The sequence below is a fragment of the Rhipicephalus sanguineus genome, chromosome 3 (genome assembly GCF_013339695.2).
Source record: "Rhipicephalus sanguineus isolate Rsan-2018 chromosome 3, BIME_Rsan_1.4, whole genome shotgun sequence".
Lineage (NCBI taxonomy): Eukaryota > Metazoa > Arthropoda > Arachnida > Ixodida > Ixodidae > Rhipicephalus > Rhipicephalus sanguineus.
The window spans coordinates 182,450,571-182,468,307 of NC_051178.1; the positions used below are offsets into that span (position 1 = coordinate 182,450,571).

The following is a 17,737-nucleotide window of genomic DNA, read 5'->3' on the forward strand; positions in this document are numbered from 1 at the left end:
TGCGAAAGCGAGATCAATGTGCAGTGTGTCTTGACCAGTGCTGCTTCAGAAACACTATTACGGTGCTATCTAGGTTTGTCAACGTTGCAGTCAGTGTGCACAGACGAGTGAAATCCAATCTGCGTACGTGGCCATACTGTCGGAGGTGGGCTTGGCCCACATCTGTGACTGGAGAGCTGCTGCGTTTAGTTTCAGATGAAGTTAAACCGCATGATCCTGCTGATCCAGCGGAACACCTTTACACCTATGGTACAGACAAGACTGTGCTTATGGTCCTTGGTTGTGGACAGCAACAGTCATCCAGGTGATGGTTCACATGACTGTGCGGCAGGTTGCCTTAAGGTAATCTTTTGTACACCGGCCACAGTGTACCACTACAGCCAGGTGGTGTTTATATGTGCGGCAGCTGCGAGCGTGCCACACGGGCACGCTTGCGCTCAGCAACCGCTGACGTGCAATCGCAGCTGAGGCTTCGACGCGTAGAGACGTGCCCCTTGGTGCCTCGGCCTCGCCTCTCCTCTAAGGGGTTCTGGGCAGCTGCTGCCCAGAACCCCATACCTGGCGTTCAACAAGGATGGGCCCCGCCCAAGCAGCTTGGACCCCGCGGCCCAACAGTTCCTTCATGACTTTCTCATCCATTCACTCACCGCCCACAACATCCCGTTTGTCGACGACGCTCCCATCCAGGCTTCTCTCCCTGGCGCTATGGACCAGCGTGCCGCAGCTGCCAACGACCTCTGCGGGTCCGAGCGGGCCTTCGAGAACGTGAGTGCAGCGCCATCTGCTGATGTGGCTGGGGCGATCGTCGGGGCGGAGGAAGCCGAGGAGTTCCAGGACAGCGAGGAAGAGGCCGGTCTAGGAGTCGCAGCATGGTGACAAAGAGGCTGGGGAGCACCGGAATGGTGAAGGGGCGGTTGTTGAGAAAAGGCTGTCGTCAGCGGCTTCTGACGAGCAGTCACAGCTGAGGCTTGGACGAGTAACGATGTGTCCCTTGGTGTCTCGGCCTCGCGTCTAAGGGGTTCCTGCTGCCCGGAACCTCACAAAGTATAGAATCCATATGTCAAGCACTTGATGAATTTGAATGGTTCTATGAGATATTGATTGTGCTGTGCTCACTTGTGTCCAATGGGCACTAGTTCTTGAGCTTTAGTCAGTATCTGTTATTCACAAAGTGGTCGTGTAGGGTCTGGACTGGCGACTGCAGGTCAGCGCTGTTGCCAGCTGGTTGTAGAATGTCGCACATGATGGTGCTCACGAGCAGCATGGACAGCAAAAGCAATAACGTCAAACTTTAATGAACACCAACCAAGGTGTGCAAAAGCTTCTTCATTCTGCTGTGGTCTTAATTTTGCTCTTTGAAACACAGCGGATGAGAATGGCCATGGTGACAAGGTTTTTCAGGCACCAGATAGGCACATGAGAGACCCGGAGAGAGCCTTCTTGAAACCAACAGATACAATATGAAGCTGCGAACAGTCAGGAAGCGGGAATCATGTCAGCTTTTAAAGCCTGGCTGATTGTCAGCTGAATAAGGCTGCAGAACCACCCATTAAGGTCATGCTCATGGTATGCCAGACGAGGGTATCGGCCTTGTAGTTTGTGCGCTTGGTAGGAAGGCAGCGTCATGCTTCGACGCATTTTCCCCACTTCCAACAATGCAGCTGAAAAGCTTTGTGAATCAAGGAGTAACCTTGATTCAATGTTGGGCTGTGCTGCTTCGCTGGACTTTATCTGCTTGAGTGCTCAGCCACTTCTTCAGCAGTAATGGGCGAGCTGGGGAAGGAGATGGGTGCGAAAAACTCCTCGGTTGAGGTCTCCGCAAAATGCTGTCACAATGCCGTAACATCCCAACGAACAGCTTAACATACTGTTGAGCTTCTGGAAGCAATCATGTCTTGCGCTCACTGATGCCGATGTTCCACAACGTGCGAGACGTTGTGGTGACCTTGTTGCAGGTAGAGCTTCTAGTAGGTTCTTCTTCTAATTATACCTTATATCAGGCAATTTTCTGAATTCTGTGAAGCTGAAGCAACAATACATAGTTACATCAACAAACATCACGCATACACAAGATGCAGAAAAACCTCATTAATTCAGGTTTAACTGAAGAGAGATGAGAAAAAAAAAATGTCGAATTAATGAATGCATCAAGAAAACGGCAAATGTTTACCACACCAACAGGCCTTCGCTAAATTACAAAATATCCGCAAGCCTCATTTGTATGTTACACAAAATGCGTGAAAGCAGCACGAGACACGCTTCTTCACTTGGAGACAAGCCTTTCGTGACTGCACAAACATTCCAATAGTTTCTTGCAATAAACTAAAACAACACTACCGTTGCGGCAATCACCACAGACGAACCTGTGATCATTTTGACACATCACCAATGGCAACAACGCAGTTGTGATGGTAAGTGGCCACGGTGCATGCATAGTGGTAAGAGAAATGGAACAGTGCAAAGTGGTTTAAAATTGTGTTGTTTGTGCACAATTTTCACTGATGACTATGGCAGGTGCAACTCTGCTGCTTCTTTTCGGTTGAATGGTGGTGCTGCTTTTGCTCTTTCTGAATGGCACATTTATGGAAATCGCAGTCTGTGTGCTCTGGGCATCATATAAATTAACCCATTAGCGCCCAGCGTACTTTACAAAGTACACTTCATTTTTTTGGAATAGAAAATAAACTATCCAATATTCTAATTTTTCTGATTCGCATTTTTGGCGCTAAAGGTTGCAGCAAGACAGTCCTAATGGAACATATTGACTCAGGCCATTTTTTTCTGTGCTAGGAGTTGTTAAACTTTTGGAAAACGAGAGCCCTTCGAACGCATGTGACGACTACTGCATTTTCTCAATAATTTAAGGTTTCATACTGTATATATATAAAAAAAAACAGATTGATTGTGCTTCAGAAAGAACAGTATAATCGCGTCGATGCGCAAGAATCAGCTGTAGTGCACAGTTTTGCTGTGAGGGGTAATCAAATGTTGGTGTACTTTTCGTAGTACACTGGGCCTTTGTGAGAGCTTACATGTGCTTTGCGTTGTAGGTTGCCTAAGAGATCGAACCAGGTATTTTATTCGGAAGAATGCCGCTTTTACGGTCATTTGAGACTCGGGAGACTGCAACAGATGCCGGCACGGATATACGAGAGCCTCTTGGTGAAGTAATTGTCACTCCGAAACGGCTGAGGAGGAGGGGGATGGCGGCTGTGCGAATGAATACATTCTGCCTGATGGAACGAAGAAATCGGGAAGACTGCTTCTGTTTTGATCCGGGAAACGAGTTTCTTTTCGTAAAGGGCAATAACAATAGCATAGTTGCTATGGCGATGAACTATGACACAGTCGAGCCACTACTCTCTGTAAGCAGACGATCATCAACTGAAAAGAAAAATGTAGTGCCATCACGAAACATCGTGAGGAGCTAGAAAAATATTGGCATGGGAGAGATTCGCCTCCACAATCAAGCTGCGTATAACTACAGAAATTTCATTGGTGGGAAAAGTGATGGAAGGCCCTATTTACAGAGATCATCAACATTGCTGCACTGAATGCATGGAGGATCTGCCAACCTACTGGAGGTTAGCAGACCCTCTATGCGCCGACTACTGTCATTCACATGCATACCTGCAAGACACTACCTGTGCCGTGAACACAATAGAACTTCAATAGGTCTTCCGTGTGCCTGCCAGACCACTCCATCCATATGGGCACTTTTCACAAGAAGATTGAAAAACGGTTGAAGTGCACTGTCTGTGATAAATAGGAATGATGCTGCGAAAAGTATGGTGCAACGCTTTGCATAATGCGTCGCTGCTTCGACAAGTTTCATGTGCCAAAACAACTTTGGTATTAGTATGGAAAGGGCCAAGCATGATTGCTATTCTTGTGCCGAGCCAGCTTGCATTGCCATCGCAAGAGCCCAGCGTACTTTCTAAAGTACAGTATCATAACTTCTGAAGGAATACATGTAATTATATGAAAACTGCCAGATGTTGTTTTCTGCTGTAGGTAGATAAGTGCGCGAAATTTCAATTAAATTCGACAAATAGTTTTTGCTTGGGCCTTAATGGGTTAACAGGTGAATTAGCCATTTAACTATGGCGTGGTCAGTGAATACATTAGGCACTATGAGACTCGATCAGGGGTTCATCACAACATTTAACCATAAGTATGTAGCAGGTACTACTTTAGGGTACTGCTGCTTGACAATATTCATAGGAAACTGATATTTCTACTCCATTTTCACGACTGTGTGCTAGTTTGGCGACTTAAACGAGCACACAGCACTGCAATTTGCACAACTTTATCCCCTTCCAATATTGCATGTCAAACTCGTTAGCTTTTTTTTTTTTTTTCATGCAGAATAGCAGCCCTCTTGAATGTTGCTGTGAACTAGTGCCACATGTTTTTTTGGAAAGAAGCTGACACCCAAACATGTGAAGCAGGTACTTTTTTTGCCTCTTTTTTTGCATGAAAACTTGTAAAAATTGCACCTTTAAGATAAATTTTTGATATTCGATTTGAAAGCTATTATTCAGTATTTACAAACCTCTATTGAACACAGACAAGTCATCCTTTTCTTAAGGGGGGACGTGGCACTTAGGGAATGAAAATCAGCCAAAAAATCTAGTTTTCGCTGGCCATCTCTGCACATTCCTGACATCATTGTGCCCCTAGTTACAAATTTTCATTGCTGCATACTGTCTCCTTCTATCCAGATCTTACTATAAAAAAGCCAAACCGTGCACCCTGCCCTTTAAATTGAGGACAAAGAGCAAACAATTTTTCAAGCTCTTCCTGTAATGGAGGAGCAATATTTCTTGTTCTGTCTGGGTTATCATTATGATTTCTTTTTCGGTGCTAAGATAAATAGATGCGATGTGTCGTAAGGCAAATTTTGTTATAGTACTTTCATAAGAAAATGTTCTAAATCAAGGTTTTGTTTTGAGTACTAATTGGGGCGTTTTATTAAATTGGGTACAACAGCCCACAACTCTGCTTGGAAATGTCCTAAAACAATGATTTACACTTTATGACACACTACAAACATTCTCAATGTATTCTGTGGATTGTACATTGGTGTGCAGGTTGTGGTTAATTAGCTAATTAGGCCTTAAACAAAGAAGTAGGTGTTTGTGATATTCTGGAAACTACTTATCATAGCAAAAAAACAATTGCATATTTGAAATCAGCACACAAACATTCTTAAATTCTGAAAGTTCCATCAAAATCGATCAAGAATTTAAAAAAAAGTTTTAAAGTGCCACGTCTCCCCTTAAATATTATTTCACCACAAATTTCAGGATACAAGGTTCTGCTACCTTCTACATAGACGAGTACCCTCGACTCACCCGCAGCTCCAGACATCAATGGCAGGCCCATAACGCTCCTCGCCCAGTAGTAGTTCTGGAGGTCGGTACCAGAGTGTAATAACCTTGTTAGTGTATGGTCGTGCCTTGTCTTCTGCACTGTACAGCCGTGCCAGCCCAAAATCAGCCAGCTTGATTTGGCCTCTGAAAGATGGAAATAGGATAGGTTACTGACGTGGTAGAGTTAACAGCACAACGCAATGGATGAATTCACCATCCTTAACTGAAGTGATGTCTCCTTGCATATTATTTTTTGCTCACATACAGTAGCAACTTGAACAACCTTTCCTTTTTTCCCCCAGGAGTACACCAGCCCAAGAAGTATCCTGCCTTAAAATAGAGCACCATAATCCTCGCCTACTGCAACCGCATAGAAAAACAGCAAATAATAATAGTAATATTTACCTGCCAGTCCGATTGAACAAAGGCTGGTCAACCGCTAATTGGCAGTACTTTGAATGGCTGTTTCCATGGCAATTTATGCACAGACTCTGCTGGCAGAGCGCTTGCCTACTATGATGGCTTTGAAAACATCTTTGATAATTCAATTCTTGGTTGCATAGCTTTGTGATCGTGAACACCAGCAAATTGGCACTCACATTAGAGTTTGGAACTGAGGTTCATAGGAAAAGCAAAGTGCCAATCTTATTTAAGGGGGGACATGGCACTTGAAAAAAAATTTTTTATTTATGGATCGATTTTGATTAAACTTTCAGAGTTTATGTAAATTTGTGTGCTAATTTCAAATATAAATTATTTTTCTGTTAAAATGTGTATTTTATTAAATACAAAATATTTCATGTGCCTTTTGGGGAGCAAGATTTTTTCTAAACTGTGTGAGTTACAAATTAAATCAGCATATCACAATAATCTGGAATCAGGACTGTGTGCAGTGCAACAAAAATGAATGTTCTAAACCCATTTTAACAGAAGTTATGGTATGTTGAATATTCACAAGTGAAATTCCGGCTTGAAATTTACTCACTCATGAATGTTCAACATACTATAACTTTTGTTCAAATGGGTTCAAATTTTTGTTGCACTGCACACAGTTCTGATTGCAGATTATTGTGATATGCTGATTTACTTTGTAACACATTCAGTTGAGAAATAATCTTGCTCCCCAAAAAGGCACATGGAATATTTTCTATTTTAAAAATTACACATTATACTAGAAAAATAATGGCATATTTGATATCAGCACACAGATATACATAAAGTCACCAAGTTTCATCAAAATCGACCACGAAATGAAGAAAATTTTTTAAGAGCAGTGTCCCCCCTTAAGCAAATAATTGGGCAAAAAAAGGGGTGGAGGGGAGGGGGTGGGCTTATCGTAGGGATTAGCTGAGCCAGTGGTCTGATTGTGCTGGATCTATGAGGTTGAACATGCCATGCCATTATGTACTGTGTCCAAAATTAAGTGACAGCAAAAGAACCCTGTGTCACCAAGTCACGCATTACACAGATGATGCAGACTCACTATGATGCAAATGTTGCGCAGCGTCACCTTGCTTCAGAGACTACAGTGCTCATTCCTATGCCTTTCTATGCACTACTGCAGGTGCTTTTGGTGCCTAATCTCAAGGGGCGCGACTGCCATTTTGCAATAAGGTAAACACGTGAGCTCGTCAGTAGCCGCTTGTTGCGGGACTAAGTTTGAGGTGCAGTCATTATGCCAGGAAACAAAATTAAAATTTGACGACAAAATTCACGAGTGGGATGATAATATGAGTAAATATGGTACGTTTCATGTTTAATTAAAAAACTCCTTAGTAACTGCTTAGTGTTCTACTGCACAGGTGCGTATACGCATATACACACCTGTTGTTCATGAGGATGTTTGAGCATTTGATGTCACGGTGCAGGAAGTTTCGTCGGTGACAATAACTTAGCCCATCCAGCAGCTGACGCATGAAGGAGGCCACATGGAGCTCATTGAAGTCCACCAGCCCAGACTCCAGCAAGCCCATTAAGTCGTGGTCCATGTACTCAAACACCAAGTAAAATGCTCCTGCAGATAACCAAAATCAATGCTTCTTTCAATAGGGAACCTCTCAATGCATCCCAGCAGGTGCATGACATGGTGCTTAATAAATGTGACTGCTGTACACTGTCATCAAAAGTGCACAGCAGTGAAGGTGTGCACAGTAATCCAGCTGCAACCAAACAGGTAATACAGCTGATACTGTAAGTCTCTCAAGTCAATTCAGTGTTATGAACCATGAAGCCTAGCATTGTCCATACAAAACAGTTCACACTAAGGTGATGTTGCTTTAGTAGATTAGAGTATTGTACAGCTCCCATGGCTGCAGATTGATGCCTGTACACACCGCTTGCAAAATTATTCCCCAATGCTGTCATCAAAGATCGTTTATGTTAATATAACACATGCTTGACAGCAAGCTAGACAATGTAATTTTAATGTTATTTTGTACTGCAAGAGCATATACAATACATACATCAACGTAACTGCAGTAGGCAACAGCGGCACCATCTAGTACACAATCTATGATAGAACATTCTACTGCACCAGGGAAATGAACACTGGGGAATTTTCTTACAATGCACTGAAAACTAAGCGATGAAATTGGGATTGCTGCAGGCATAACCGAGTCAGCTGGAACAAGGCAGGGATAGATGTAAGTAGAAGCTCGTTAATTCACACCTAATTAATTATCACTAGGTGGCACAGTCTGGCAATGCTCCACAGAATTCCGTTTATTAAAGAGCTCATTAACTTGCAAATCGGATCTACCCTGCATAATCTGAACTGCGTGGCGCCACGGTCTGCTCTTGTACTGTAGTCACTTTCCCCATTAAGTGAGAGGTGGCGTGAATTGCTAGCCACCACCATTATCATGCTCTGACTACACTGATATAAGAGACACCAGCGTGCCTGCATCGAAATAGGGGTTGATCAGAAAATGAGAACATGGTACCCTGCTCATAACAGACACCTCATGTAAGGGACAAGCAATGCTCCTTGGTACATGTCTCTTATAAAGGGGCTGAACTGCATCGCCATCGATCGACAACTCAGCGACAGCGCGCTGGAATCTTGAAGGCTATGCTGGGAACGTGGGATTAAAGGGGTACTGACACAAAATTTCGCGGCGGAGATAGCCTGCTGGGTTGATTCCCGTGTACGTGCGTGTACCATCTGCAAAATATCGACGGCGAATAAAGCTTGGAAGGCATTTTATATGAATTTTGAAGTTCGCGAGTGCGATCCAGCATTATAGGCCGCACCTGTTGCATTGACACCCTCGGAGGTGACCCGAGGTGACCCCCCCTACTTCCCCTACGTAACCGTTGCAGCCGGTACAAGTTATGATGACGTCGTAGCCGCCATTTCTGTTTTGACGCGCTTCCCGACGAATCGCTCCTCGCCAGTGGGTCAAACCTGAAGTGATTCGCCACGTCGAAAATTCCTTCCATCCCCGCCGCAAGCAAATCGTCGCCATCAGACGACGATGAGCCCGGCGACGACAGACCGCGCGGAAATGCGTCACTGTTCTGTGTGCTCACGTGACCGAGCGTTTCACTCGCTGGGTGGTGATAGTTGCACCTGGCGGCTTGTCGTTTTTGGAGCTCTGTCAAACCGAAACTGAGGCTGTGTCGGTAATGAGGAGCTTGTAATTATCTGTCGCGCGCTGCAGCAAACGATGTGCCGTGTTATGACTAACAGGCCCCCAGCAACACATTGCAGCAAAAAAACGCGGGGCGAAAATTTTTGTGTCAGGACTCCTTTAACTTGTGCCATTCTTTTTATGCTAGGCATCGTATGGTGGACGGAAGTTTCATAAAGAGCGGAAAAAAGGGACAGGGATCTGTTCCGGTGGGAGACCCCTTGGCTTGTGGGGGTGCTATATCATCCCTGTAAAGGCGACTGCCGTAACTTGGGCGCGGCCGCTGTGTTTGGAACGCACGTGCTTGGCGTAAGCGGAGACGTTCGTCCAAGGTCAGGGATGCGCTGGCTGTAGCCCGAGTTTAGCGCGGTGGCGCCGGCATCGCCGCCGCGGAGAATTTAGGCCGGCGCATAGAAACGGCAGTGAGTCTCTTTTGGGGTGTGGCGGCGCGCGCGGATGGGCGACGGCCGCGGTAGGTCCGGGGGGGGGGGGGGGGGGGGGACGGTTCCATGGCTCGCTTCCCTAGGGCCCTCGTGGTGAGTCGTGCATCGGCAGCGCCGCCTCCGCATTTGTATTGTATTATGTTGTCTTATTTTATGTCTTATCTTATGTTATATTGTATTGTCTTACATTGTCTTGAGTGTGTGATATGTTTCCCAGTATTCATTGTCAGCGCATAAGTTTAGCGTGTTACGCGTTACAAATTCGGCCGGCGAGCTCGCCATATATAAAGTGTTTAATAAACCTCCACGTTTTTGTTGCACGACCGCGTGAACTGTCTCCGTGTGTTCCGAGGGCGGCGGCGCTTATCGCTCAGACCCCACAGGCTATACTCCTGGCTGCTTGCTATCGCCAAGTGCACTGTGGCATAACCATCGGAGAAGGTCGGAATATTTCCAATGATTTGAGCTTCGTCCTCAGTTCTAACTGCTAACAGTAGCACCACTCAGCTAGCCTCTTTGGTTACCATGCTATGGTATACGATAAAAGCCCGTTAATCTGCACCTCATTAATTTGCATTTTTCTATAATTCAAACAAAGTGGCACGGTCCGGCAAAGATTCATAGAACTCAATGTATTAAAAAGCTCATTAATTTCCATGCAAATCGGATCTGCCATGAACCGCTTGCTAGCCGCCACCATCCTCATGCTCCAATTCCTATTGACTGAGATTACACTAGGTGTGAACCTAGTGTAAGGATGCTGTCGCTGAGGTGTGAACACCTCAGCGACAGCACCCTTGAATGTCAAAGGCCATACTTTGTGGTCAATGACACATCATGGCTGACATGTTCATTGTATGGTTGCATCAACATAGTTCGCTACGGCATGCATACAGGCATGCATGTTTATGCATTTCGGCAACTTTTCAGCATTTCTCACAGCCGCAATATTTGAGCAAGTGCTAGAATCGACAGTCATGTGACTGCTGGAAACTTTGAAACTACATAATTAGCTGCAAGCCTGCACCAAGACCATTTTCGGTGCTTTTTGGGGAAAGAAAACACTGCAAGCACTCGAAATGTCTTGCGGCCACATGATCACCCCACAAAATCAGTCATCGCCGGTTGATGAATGCAGCTTGTCTAATTTAACATTGCCCATCACAATCACATGAACCGCTGTACTACAAAGACTGTGTGCTCTGCTGAAAACTGCCTCTCCCTTTGCACCACAGAGCATATGTGTGTGTAAAAAATTTTATGCAAAAAGGCCTGCAGCATGCGTAAACGAGCAAGCTGGCCCGAACTGTTCACAGCAGCGAGTCTTCTTTCTGTTGTGTGTGTTTTTTCACCAAGTACAAGGAGTGGTTTTAAGGAAACATTTATTCCAGAGCTATTAACATCCCCCTATAGTCAAACAGGTCTAAGTGCCGCATGACCTCACTGTTTATAGGAGATCAAAATCATAGATGATTGCTTGGGTAATTACCAGTGCTTTGCATTAATATTGTTTCAAGAAGCATCAAGGGATAATTACAGTGGAACCCGATTACACGAATTTGAGGAGACCACGCAATATCATCGTATAATGCGGGCATCGTATAATAGAAAAATTAAGAGTCTACATAGTTTTCACATGACGTCACACCGTCGTCTGCTAGCAGTGTCTGCCATGTTGAAGAACTGCGACAGACGCGCACAAGCGTGCGCGCGATGGGTCGATCGCTGTCTTTCTGCAGTTGGTCTGTGTGGTAGGTGTTCATTTCGCTACTTAAGTGCAAGCTATATCACGTGTTTAAATGATGGCGCCTGTCAGGCAAAAAGAATTCTGCCGATCATATTTACCGTGATGCTACCGAGGACTTCTGATTTACAGCAATTTTTCCAGCAGCAAAATTTTCATTTGGGAGCACTTTGTAGCAGCAAGAATTTCCATTTGGAGCACTTTGGAGCAGGTAATTTTGCATCTGGGAGCATTCTCGAGCAGCTAATTTCACATGTTGGAGTACACTGGAGAGGCAAGTTGCATTTAAGTTCAAGCACCTCAATAATTATTATGGGGCTCTTATGAAGAGCTAGAACTATTTTGATTCATTGCAAATCTCATGGAGAAATTTCAGAAGCACTCCCTATTTCACTCGATATTGCAATGATAAAGGCATCGTGCAATTAAGTGTGCTGGAATAACCTGTTCAGATATTATTTTTGACACTAGCAAATAAACAGAATGCTGGAGCAATAAAATTGTACTTTATGAAATCAGACTCTAAATATGTCTGTGTGGTTATCAGCAGACTTGGTAGACAAACGCCGCGACGTACAACAGTGCCTCAATGCTAAAGAGTCACACTGTCCCTAATGCATTTCCCTAAGACGACTCCAAGGCAAGAGCCAGGTTCTTTCTCTTCTCGATCGATTGTATTGCTGGGCGCAACATGACGTCACTAGCCTCAAAAAGCCAACCTCCTCCGACATTCCCTTCCCTCTTTTTGAAGCCTCTCGGTGCTGTAACAAGAGCATTATCGCAGTGCTTCCAGACTACCGTTCTTGCATGTGGCGGGGTGCCTGAAAGATGGAGATCGGCTTTAAGTTGAGCTTCCGCGAAAGTTTCCGAAAATGTGTTTAACGGGAGACTACATGATTTAATAAACTTCGTTTTCATTTTACAGTGAAGCTGTTTATGGCCGGGACATTCCATTTGTATGTCGCAAACCCCGTAGTGCCCTCTAGGGTGCAGTGCAAAAAACACCTCATAGGGTCCCTTACGCATTCACCTAAGACGACTCGAAGGCGAAAGCCATCCTATTTTTCTTTTTCTCATGCGATAAATTGATTCTCCCCTGCTCCCCCTCATGCACCCCCCCCCCCAAACTTTCTGCACCTAACATGGCTTTGCACCACCTACATGATCGGCGCACCGATCACGGAGGCAGTGCAAAGCGACAATGTCATGTGATGTCATCACGTGACGTCACGGTGTATGACGTAATGATGATTTCATAAAGTTTTGGCGATGCAGAGACAGCTGACAGCTGCGCATATTAAAACCAAATTATGGCTGCTATGACCAGGAGGCATGCTTTCATTAATGAGATGACGTTTTTAAAAAAGCAACCAAGAAATTCGAATTGGGACCCTAGCCCTCACGAGCTTGAAAGGGCATAACCTGTTAGGGGGTATTTACCACAAGAGCGATTACAAACCCGGATGTGCTGGTGGAAAGAATTACGAAAAAGCCCTTCTGGATGATCTTGCATGGACGAAAAGCACAGAAAATTTAATATTGTTCCATATATCTATTGCAAGCATTCCCAGATTTCATTCCGCATGTCCCGAAACATAAGAGAGACATTTCAGCGGCACACGTGTAGTTATTACTGAACATTGCTTTAATCACGTGTCGTGCGACGCTTGAGGCGAGCTACCAGCAGCGTTTCTGGAACAGACGTTCGTCCGCCGATGAGTCGCAGCCACACTTTCTCACTACCGATAGGCCTAGACGTAACAAGCCTCTGCAGAGAACGCATTTTGCCGTCGAGCCAACTTGCACAACAGAAGCTGCGTGGGCACCGTACATGGCACTGTAGCTTACTCGGCTAGCACGCGCGAGTGCTGTTTTTCAGCGGAATAATTATTGGTCCGTGATTGTGACTTTGCCGGCTCCAAGATCAAGCTGCATGCCCATGTTTTGAGGCGCCGGCGATGTGATTGCTGGTGATAGACGCCCCCAAACCCGAGCCTCTGGTGCAGTTTGGCGCAATTTCTGTCGTTATTATCAGGATGACGCAGTAAATCCAATTTGGCGCACTTTGGCACAGTTGGCACAGGAGTGCAATCACTGTATTTTGCAGGGCTGGTGAGTCCGACACGTGCACATTAAGAAGTAAAGATCAACATGTTGAGTTGACCACTACATGTGCACCGGTAACAACACGACATCGGATGTGGACCTACTACCGGTTACGACTTATGCAGGCATCGTAAACTGTTTGGTGCTGTCGATGAACCATGCTTCGCTTACTGAAATGAAAGCATACAAGCCACTTGAGGCTCATAACTACTTTACCAGTGGCCGTGTGAGCGGCGTGACAGCAATGCGGCTGCCCTCCAAGCGCGGCATCGTGTTGAGTGAGGTAAGGTTACGAATATTTAAAAAAATATATTCGTAAATCTGTACCACTACAATAACGCAATTAACACGCTACTCACTCAAACTCATTCTTTAGCCGTTCATTAGGGCACTGTGTGCGGCTCAGAGCTGTAAGTTCTCCACGCTGCTGGTCATTGTTTAGGATGCAAACTACTGTATTTCGCTATTTGTTTGCTTAGGAATGGGCGAATATCTGGGCGCTTTGACACGAATTTAGATTATTCGAAATTTCAAAGTCTCCGAAATGAACGAATATAGTATATTTGAGCGCATATAACCCCCTGTAAAAGATGGTGTCACTGCGGCATCAGGGTGCTATGCCGTGAAGCCACCCACCCAGGGGAAATCCACACTGCCACGAAGCCACATTTCAAGGTTATATGTACATATTACCGTCACCTCAATTATTTTTCCAAGTTTAAAAGTGTCTTATATGGTCTTATATGAGCTAAGTATAGTAATTTGTTAAAAACAATGTATTGTACCAGTTATAACCTGCACCCTACTGCTATACAAATCTTGGTACTATTTAAAGTAGCTTCCACTTCACTTCGAACCAAAAAAGTTACATTCACACGTGCCTAGTTCAAATTCTTAAAAATATTATGCAAGTTAGTTGGGTCATGGCAAATTTTTCTAAAAAACATGTGATATATACTATTCGAAATTATTTGACCAAATCACTATTCGCCTCGAATTCGTTTCAAATCTCAGATTCTCTATTCGCCAATCCCTAGTTTTCTTGCACAAAAAAAACTGGTACAGACTGCCTGAATAAGCCTGCGGCAAGGCCCTGCACTTCTCCAAGGAAGGTAGAAGAAAATGAACTGCCAGGAGAATAAATTTCTATTTTAATAAGGCACACTGTCCCTGTCTTCCTCTCTCTCTTTTCTAATTGTCAACTTAGGGGCATGTAACTTTCTCTGTTGCACCTGCAAATACTTGGCGTTTCTTTTTCTCGGACTGTGAGAGTCGTGGTAGATGTGGGGTTGGCGTAAACTTGCGTCGTGTAACCTAGGTTTTAATACATCATTTCTATGGAGGTCTTGCTGGGACCAAGCTGATTCATCGTAAAATGCCGGTCGCGCAAAACCGGGCGACGTATATCAAGGCATAGTGTACTAGAAGGGGGCAGTGGAACGAATGAAGCGGCTGCGCCGTGTCTAGGCTGTAGTCACTTTGTACTGAAGCTGCCAAGAGCGTCTGCATTTGGCACGAGTGCGTTGAAGCCTATGAAGGCGTATAATTGCTCATTTTTAGCGCGTTTAATGCATTACTGAACTTTAATCGGTGTCTCAATGCCTGCTATGCACCATGATGCACGAGCCAATATGCAGGCATGCCTAAATTGCGCCGTGACATCCCGTTTGCCGACCCACGAAGAAGGCGACAATCGTAATTTGCACAGATCCGCCTAACTGCTCCCTGAATGTTGCGCAGTTTGACATTATAAGTGACTACGGGCACACTACGAAGAGTGAAGAAGTATCAAACCCTCGAGGAAAGCCTACGATCGCTCTGTCGGCATTCCCTACGATATACAGAGCATTGATCCTTATATGAGCTCACATGCACTTGATTGTTTCATGAGTAACCTGAGCACGAATAACTCTATCACAACATTTATAGTAGTGAGGACTACGTTTTATTATGCCTGTTTTGTGCTGTTTCTTTAATGCCGAAAGGATATCTTGTTTCAACTGCGTACTTCAGCGGTTACAGTGCATCGGTTATGGGGCCTCCGAGGGCTTAAAATACCAGAAAGCCAAGCATATTAAAAATCTCAAGGATACTAAAAAGCGCAAATGTATATATCACCAGTTTATTATTCTGCCAAAATTCACCATAACCAGTTCTCATTATCTATCAACAGCTGATATTTCGCTGTTTTCCAGATCTTCTATTGATGCTATTGCAAACAAGTGGACGCTCCTTTATGACAATTATTATATTATAATTAAGTTGAACTGTTTCACCTATAACGTGTCAAAAGGGTAGACTGGAGGGGTGGTGTTGCTCTACGCTTTGCAATATTCAGTTAATTTGATGTATGTGCATGTATACATACGCATAAATAGGGACAATAATGTCCGTACGAGGACGACCATTATTTGTACGCAATTCAATTACGTTAGACTTCTGATATCTTTGAACCCGCATAACGCAAAGAAAGTCGCATTTGCACAGCGCATTTGTAAAGAGACACACCATACACAGCTTTGCCAACTGTAAACGTTTCGTGTACTTTTGACAGGATAATATTTTCAGCCCACAGTTTTCTGAGCACACCTGGCTTCTAGTAAAGCAGCTCAATTGCTTTGAATAAACTAGGCGCCGAACCCCCAACAACAGAAAGAATTAAGAAATAAGAAATCAGGCTAAGGGACGCTGTTTCTTCTGTCTCTTTTTTCTTCTGGCGGTGGTTCGGCGTCTATAGTTAATTCAGGGTGATATGCCAACTAGCCCAGCCACGAGTCCGGCTCACAACTTACACCGAGATCGTGAATCTTCATTATAGCGTAGGGGAAACAGCGCAAAGACCCAGACAGAAAAGGCAAACATAGAACAACACGTAGAACCACACGTGTGGTTCGATGTGTGCCTTTTATGTCCTGGTTTTTGCGCCGTTTCCCCTACAATATGATCAACCAACTAGCCGACAAGTTCACCCTTCATTATAGCAATCCCACCATTTTCATTTTTATATTACGCACACCTTCCAGCAGTCGCTTCAGCTACAAGAACTAATTTGCAATATCTCTCAAAAATATTTATAAAACAATCATCCATTAAAAGCTTTGAAGTTTCATCCATCAAGGCTTATGACGACAAGTCCTAGTTAATAACGACAGACACAGAACGAAATCTGCATAAAAAATAGCACCGGTTTAGCCGGGTGCCGCCGCCGCGCCTAGCAGTTCTCGCACGCTGCGCCCATGCGGCTTCAGTTGAGCGACTGCAGCGCCGGTGCTACGTTCGATGCGGAAGGCATCAGGCGGCGAGGCGCAGGTCAGGCCACTCGACAGTTCTAGTACACTCTAATCAAGGTTCTATTGTAGTTGGGCAGAATGGCGGCTCAATGCAACACCAAAACACCCTTCACATCACACGAAGTCACAGGCTTTAATCCACTGTGAATGCTAGGGAAGATCTTGCACACTCATGACTTTCCACACTCGTCTTACATGACGTGCTCACCTTTGTCCTTCTTGAAGTCGAGGGCATCCTGTTTGTCAGTGACAATCTCTTTGAGGTTGACAATGCTTGGGTGGTTGAGCTGACGCAGGATCTTAATTTCTCGCACAGCTGTGATGGGGAAGCCCTCCTTCTCATTCTCTAGCCGTACTTTCTTCAGGGCCACCAGTTCCCCTGCAAGCGAGAGGGAGCATTGCCAGAAATTGTAACCACTTGATATGCCCACAGTGTACAACTTACTGCAAACACTGTACATTTACTAAGCGCATATAAGCTCTTATAACAAGCTTTTAAACTTAAGAATAACTCATCAAGGTGATGCTAATATGTATGTTTAACCATGAGGCGTGACTTCATGACAGTGTGGATTTTTCCTGGATAGATGGTTTCACGGCATAGCAGCCCCACGCTGCAGTTAAGCCACCTTTTCAGGGCGGTTACATGCGGTAAAATGTACATCTATTCTTTCATTTCGAATGCTTCGAAATTTTGGAAATTTCAAATTTGTGTCAAAGCAAATTAGGATACTGCAATATTCATCCGAATACTCTAAGCGCTCGAATATTCACCTGTGCCTAGTTAAACGGTAAAGACTGCAGTGCAGATTTTATTTATTTCTGTTTTCTTCACTTTAAAGACAGGAGCCAATCAATATTCCAGCTCTACCTATAAATCCTAGGCCTGTGTGAATATTCAGGCGTTTCAAACACTTGAACGAATATTACAGTATTCGAATTCAATTCAAGATAAATTTAAGGTCTGGAATTTCGAAGTGCAGATTTTCCCTGAGTAAGCAGTTTCACGGCAAAACAGCCCTATGCTGCAACGAGACCACCTTTTTCGTAGGTTACATGAGGTGAATATTTTCGCAGTTTACATTACATGAGGTGAATATTCACCTCATGTAACACTGCGAAAAAGGTAGTCTCGCTGCAGCGTAGG

At 44.5% G+C, this 17,737-nt stretch overlaps 1 protein-coding gene across 1 annotated transcript in view; it reads right to left on the reverse strand.

Moving 5' to 3' along the window:
* Positions 1-5,357: 5,357 nt before the first annotated feature.
* Positions 5,358-17,737, reverse strand: part of LOC119387792 (cyclin-dependent kinase 12) — a gene marked incomplete at its 3' end in the record, with an annotated part of 34,212 nt that continues 21,832 nt past the window's right edge. The window contains 3 exon segments of the mRNA XM_037655304.2: positions 5,358-5,519; positions 7,200-7,389; positions 16,799-16,969. Coding sequence (XP_037511232.1) covers positions 5,358-5,519; positions 7,200-7,389; positions 16,799-16,969 — 523 coding nt within the window.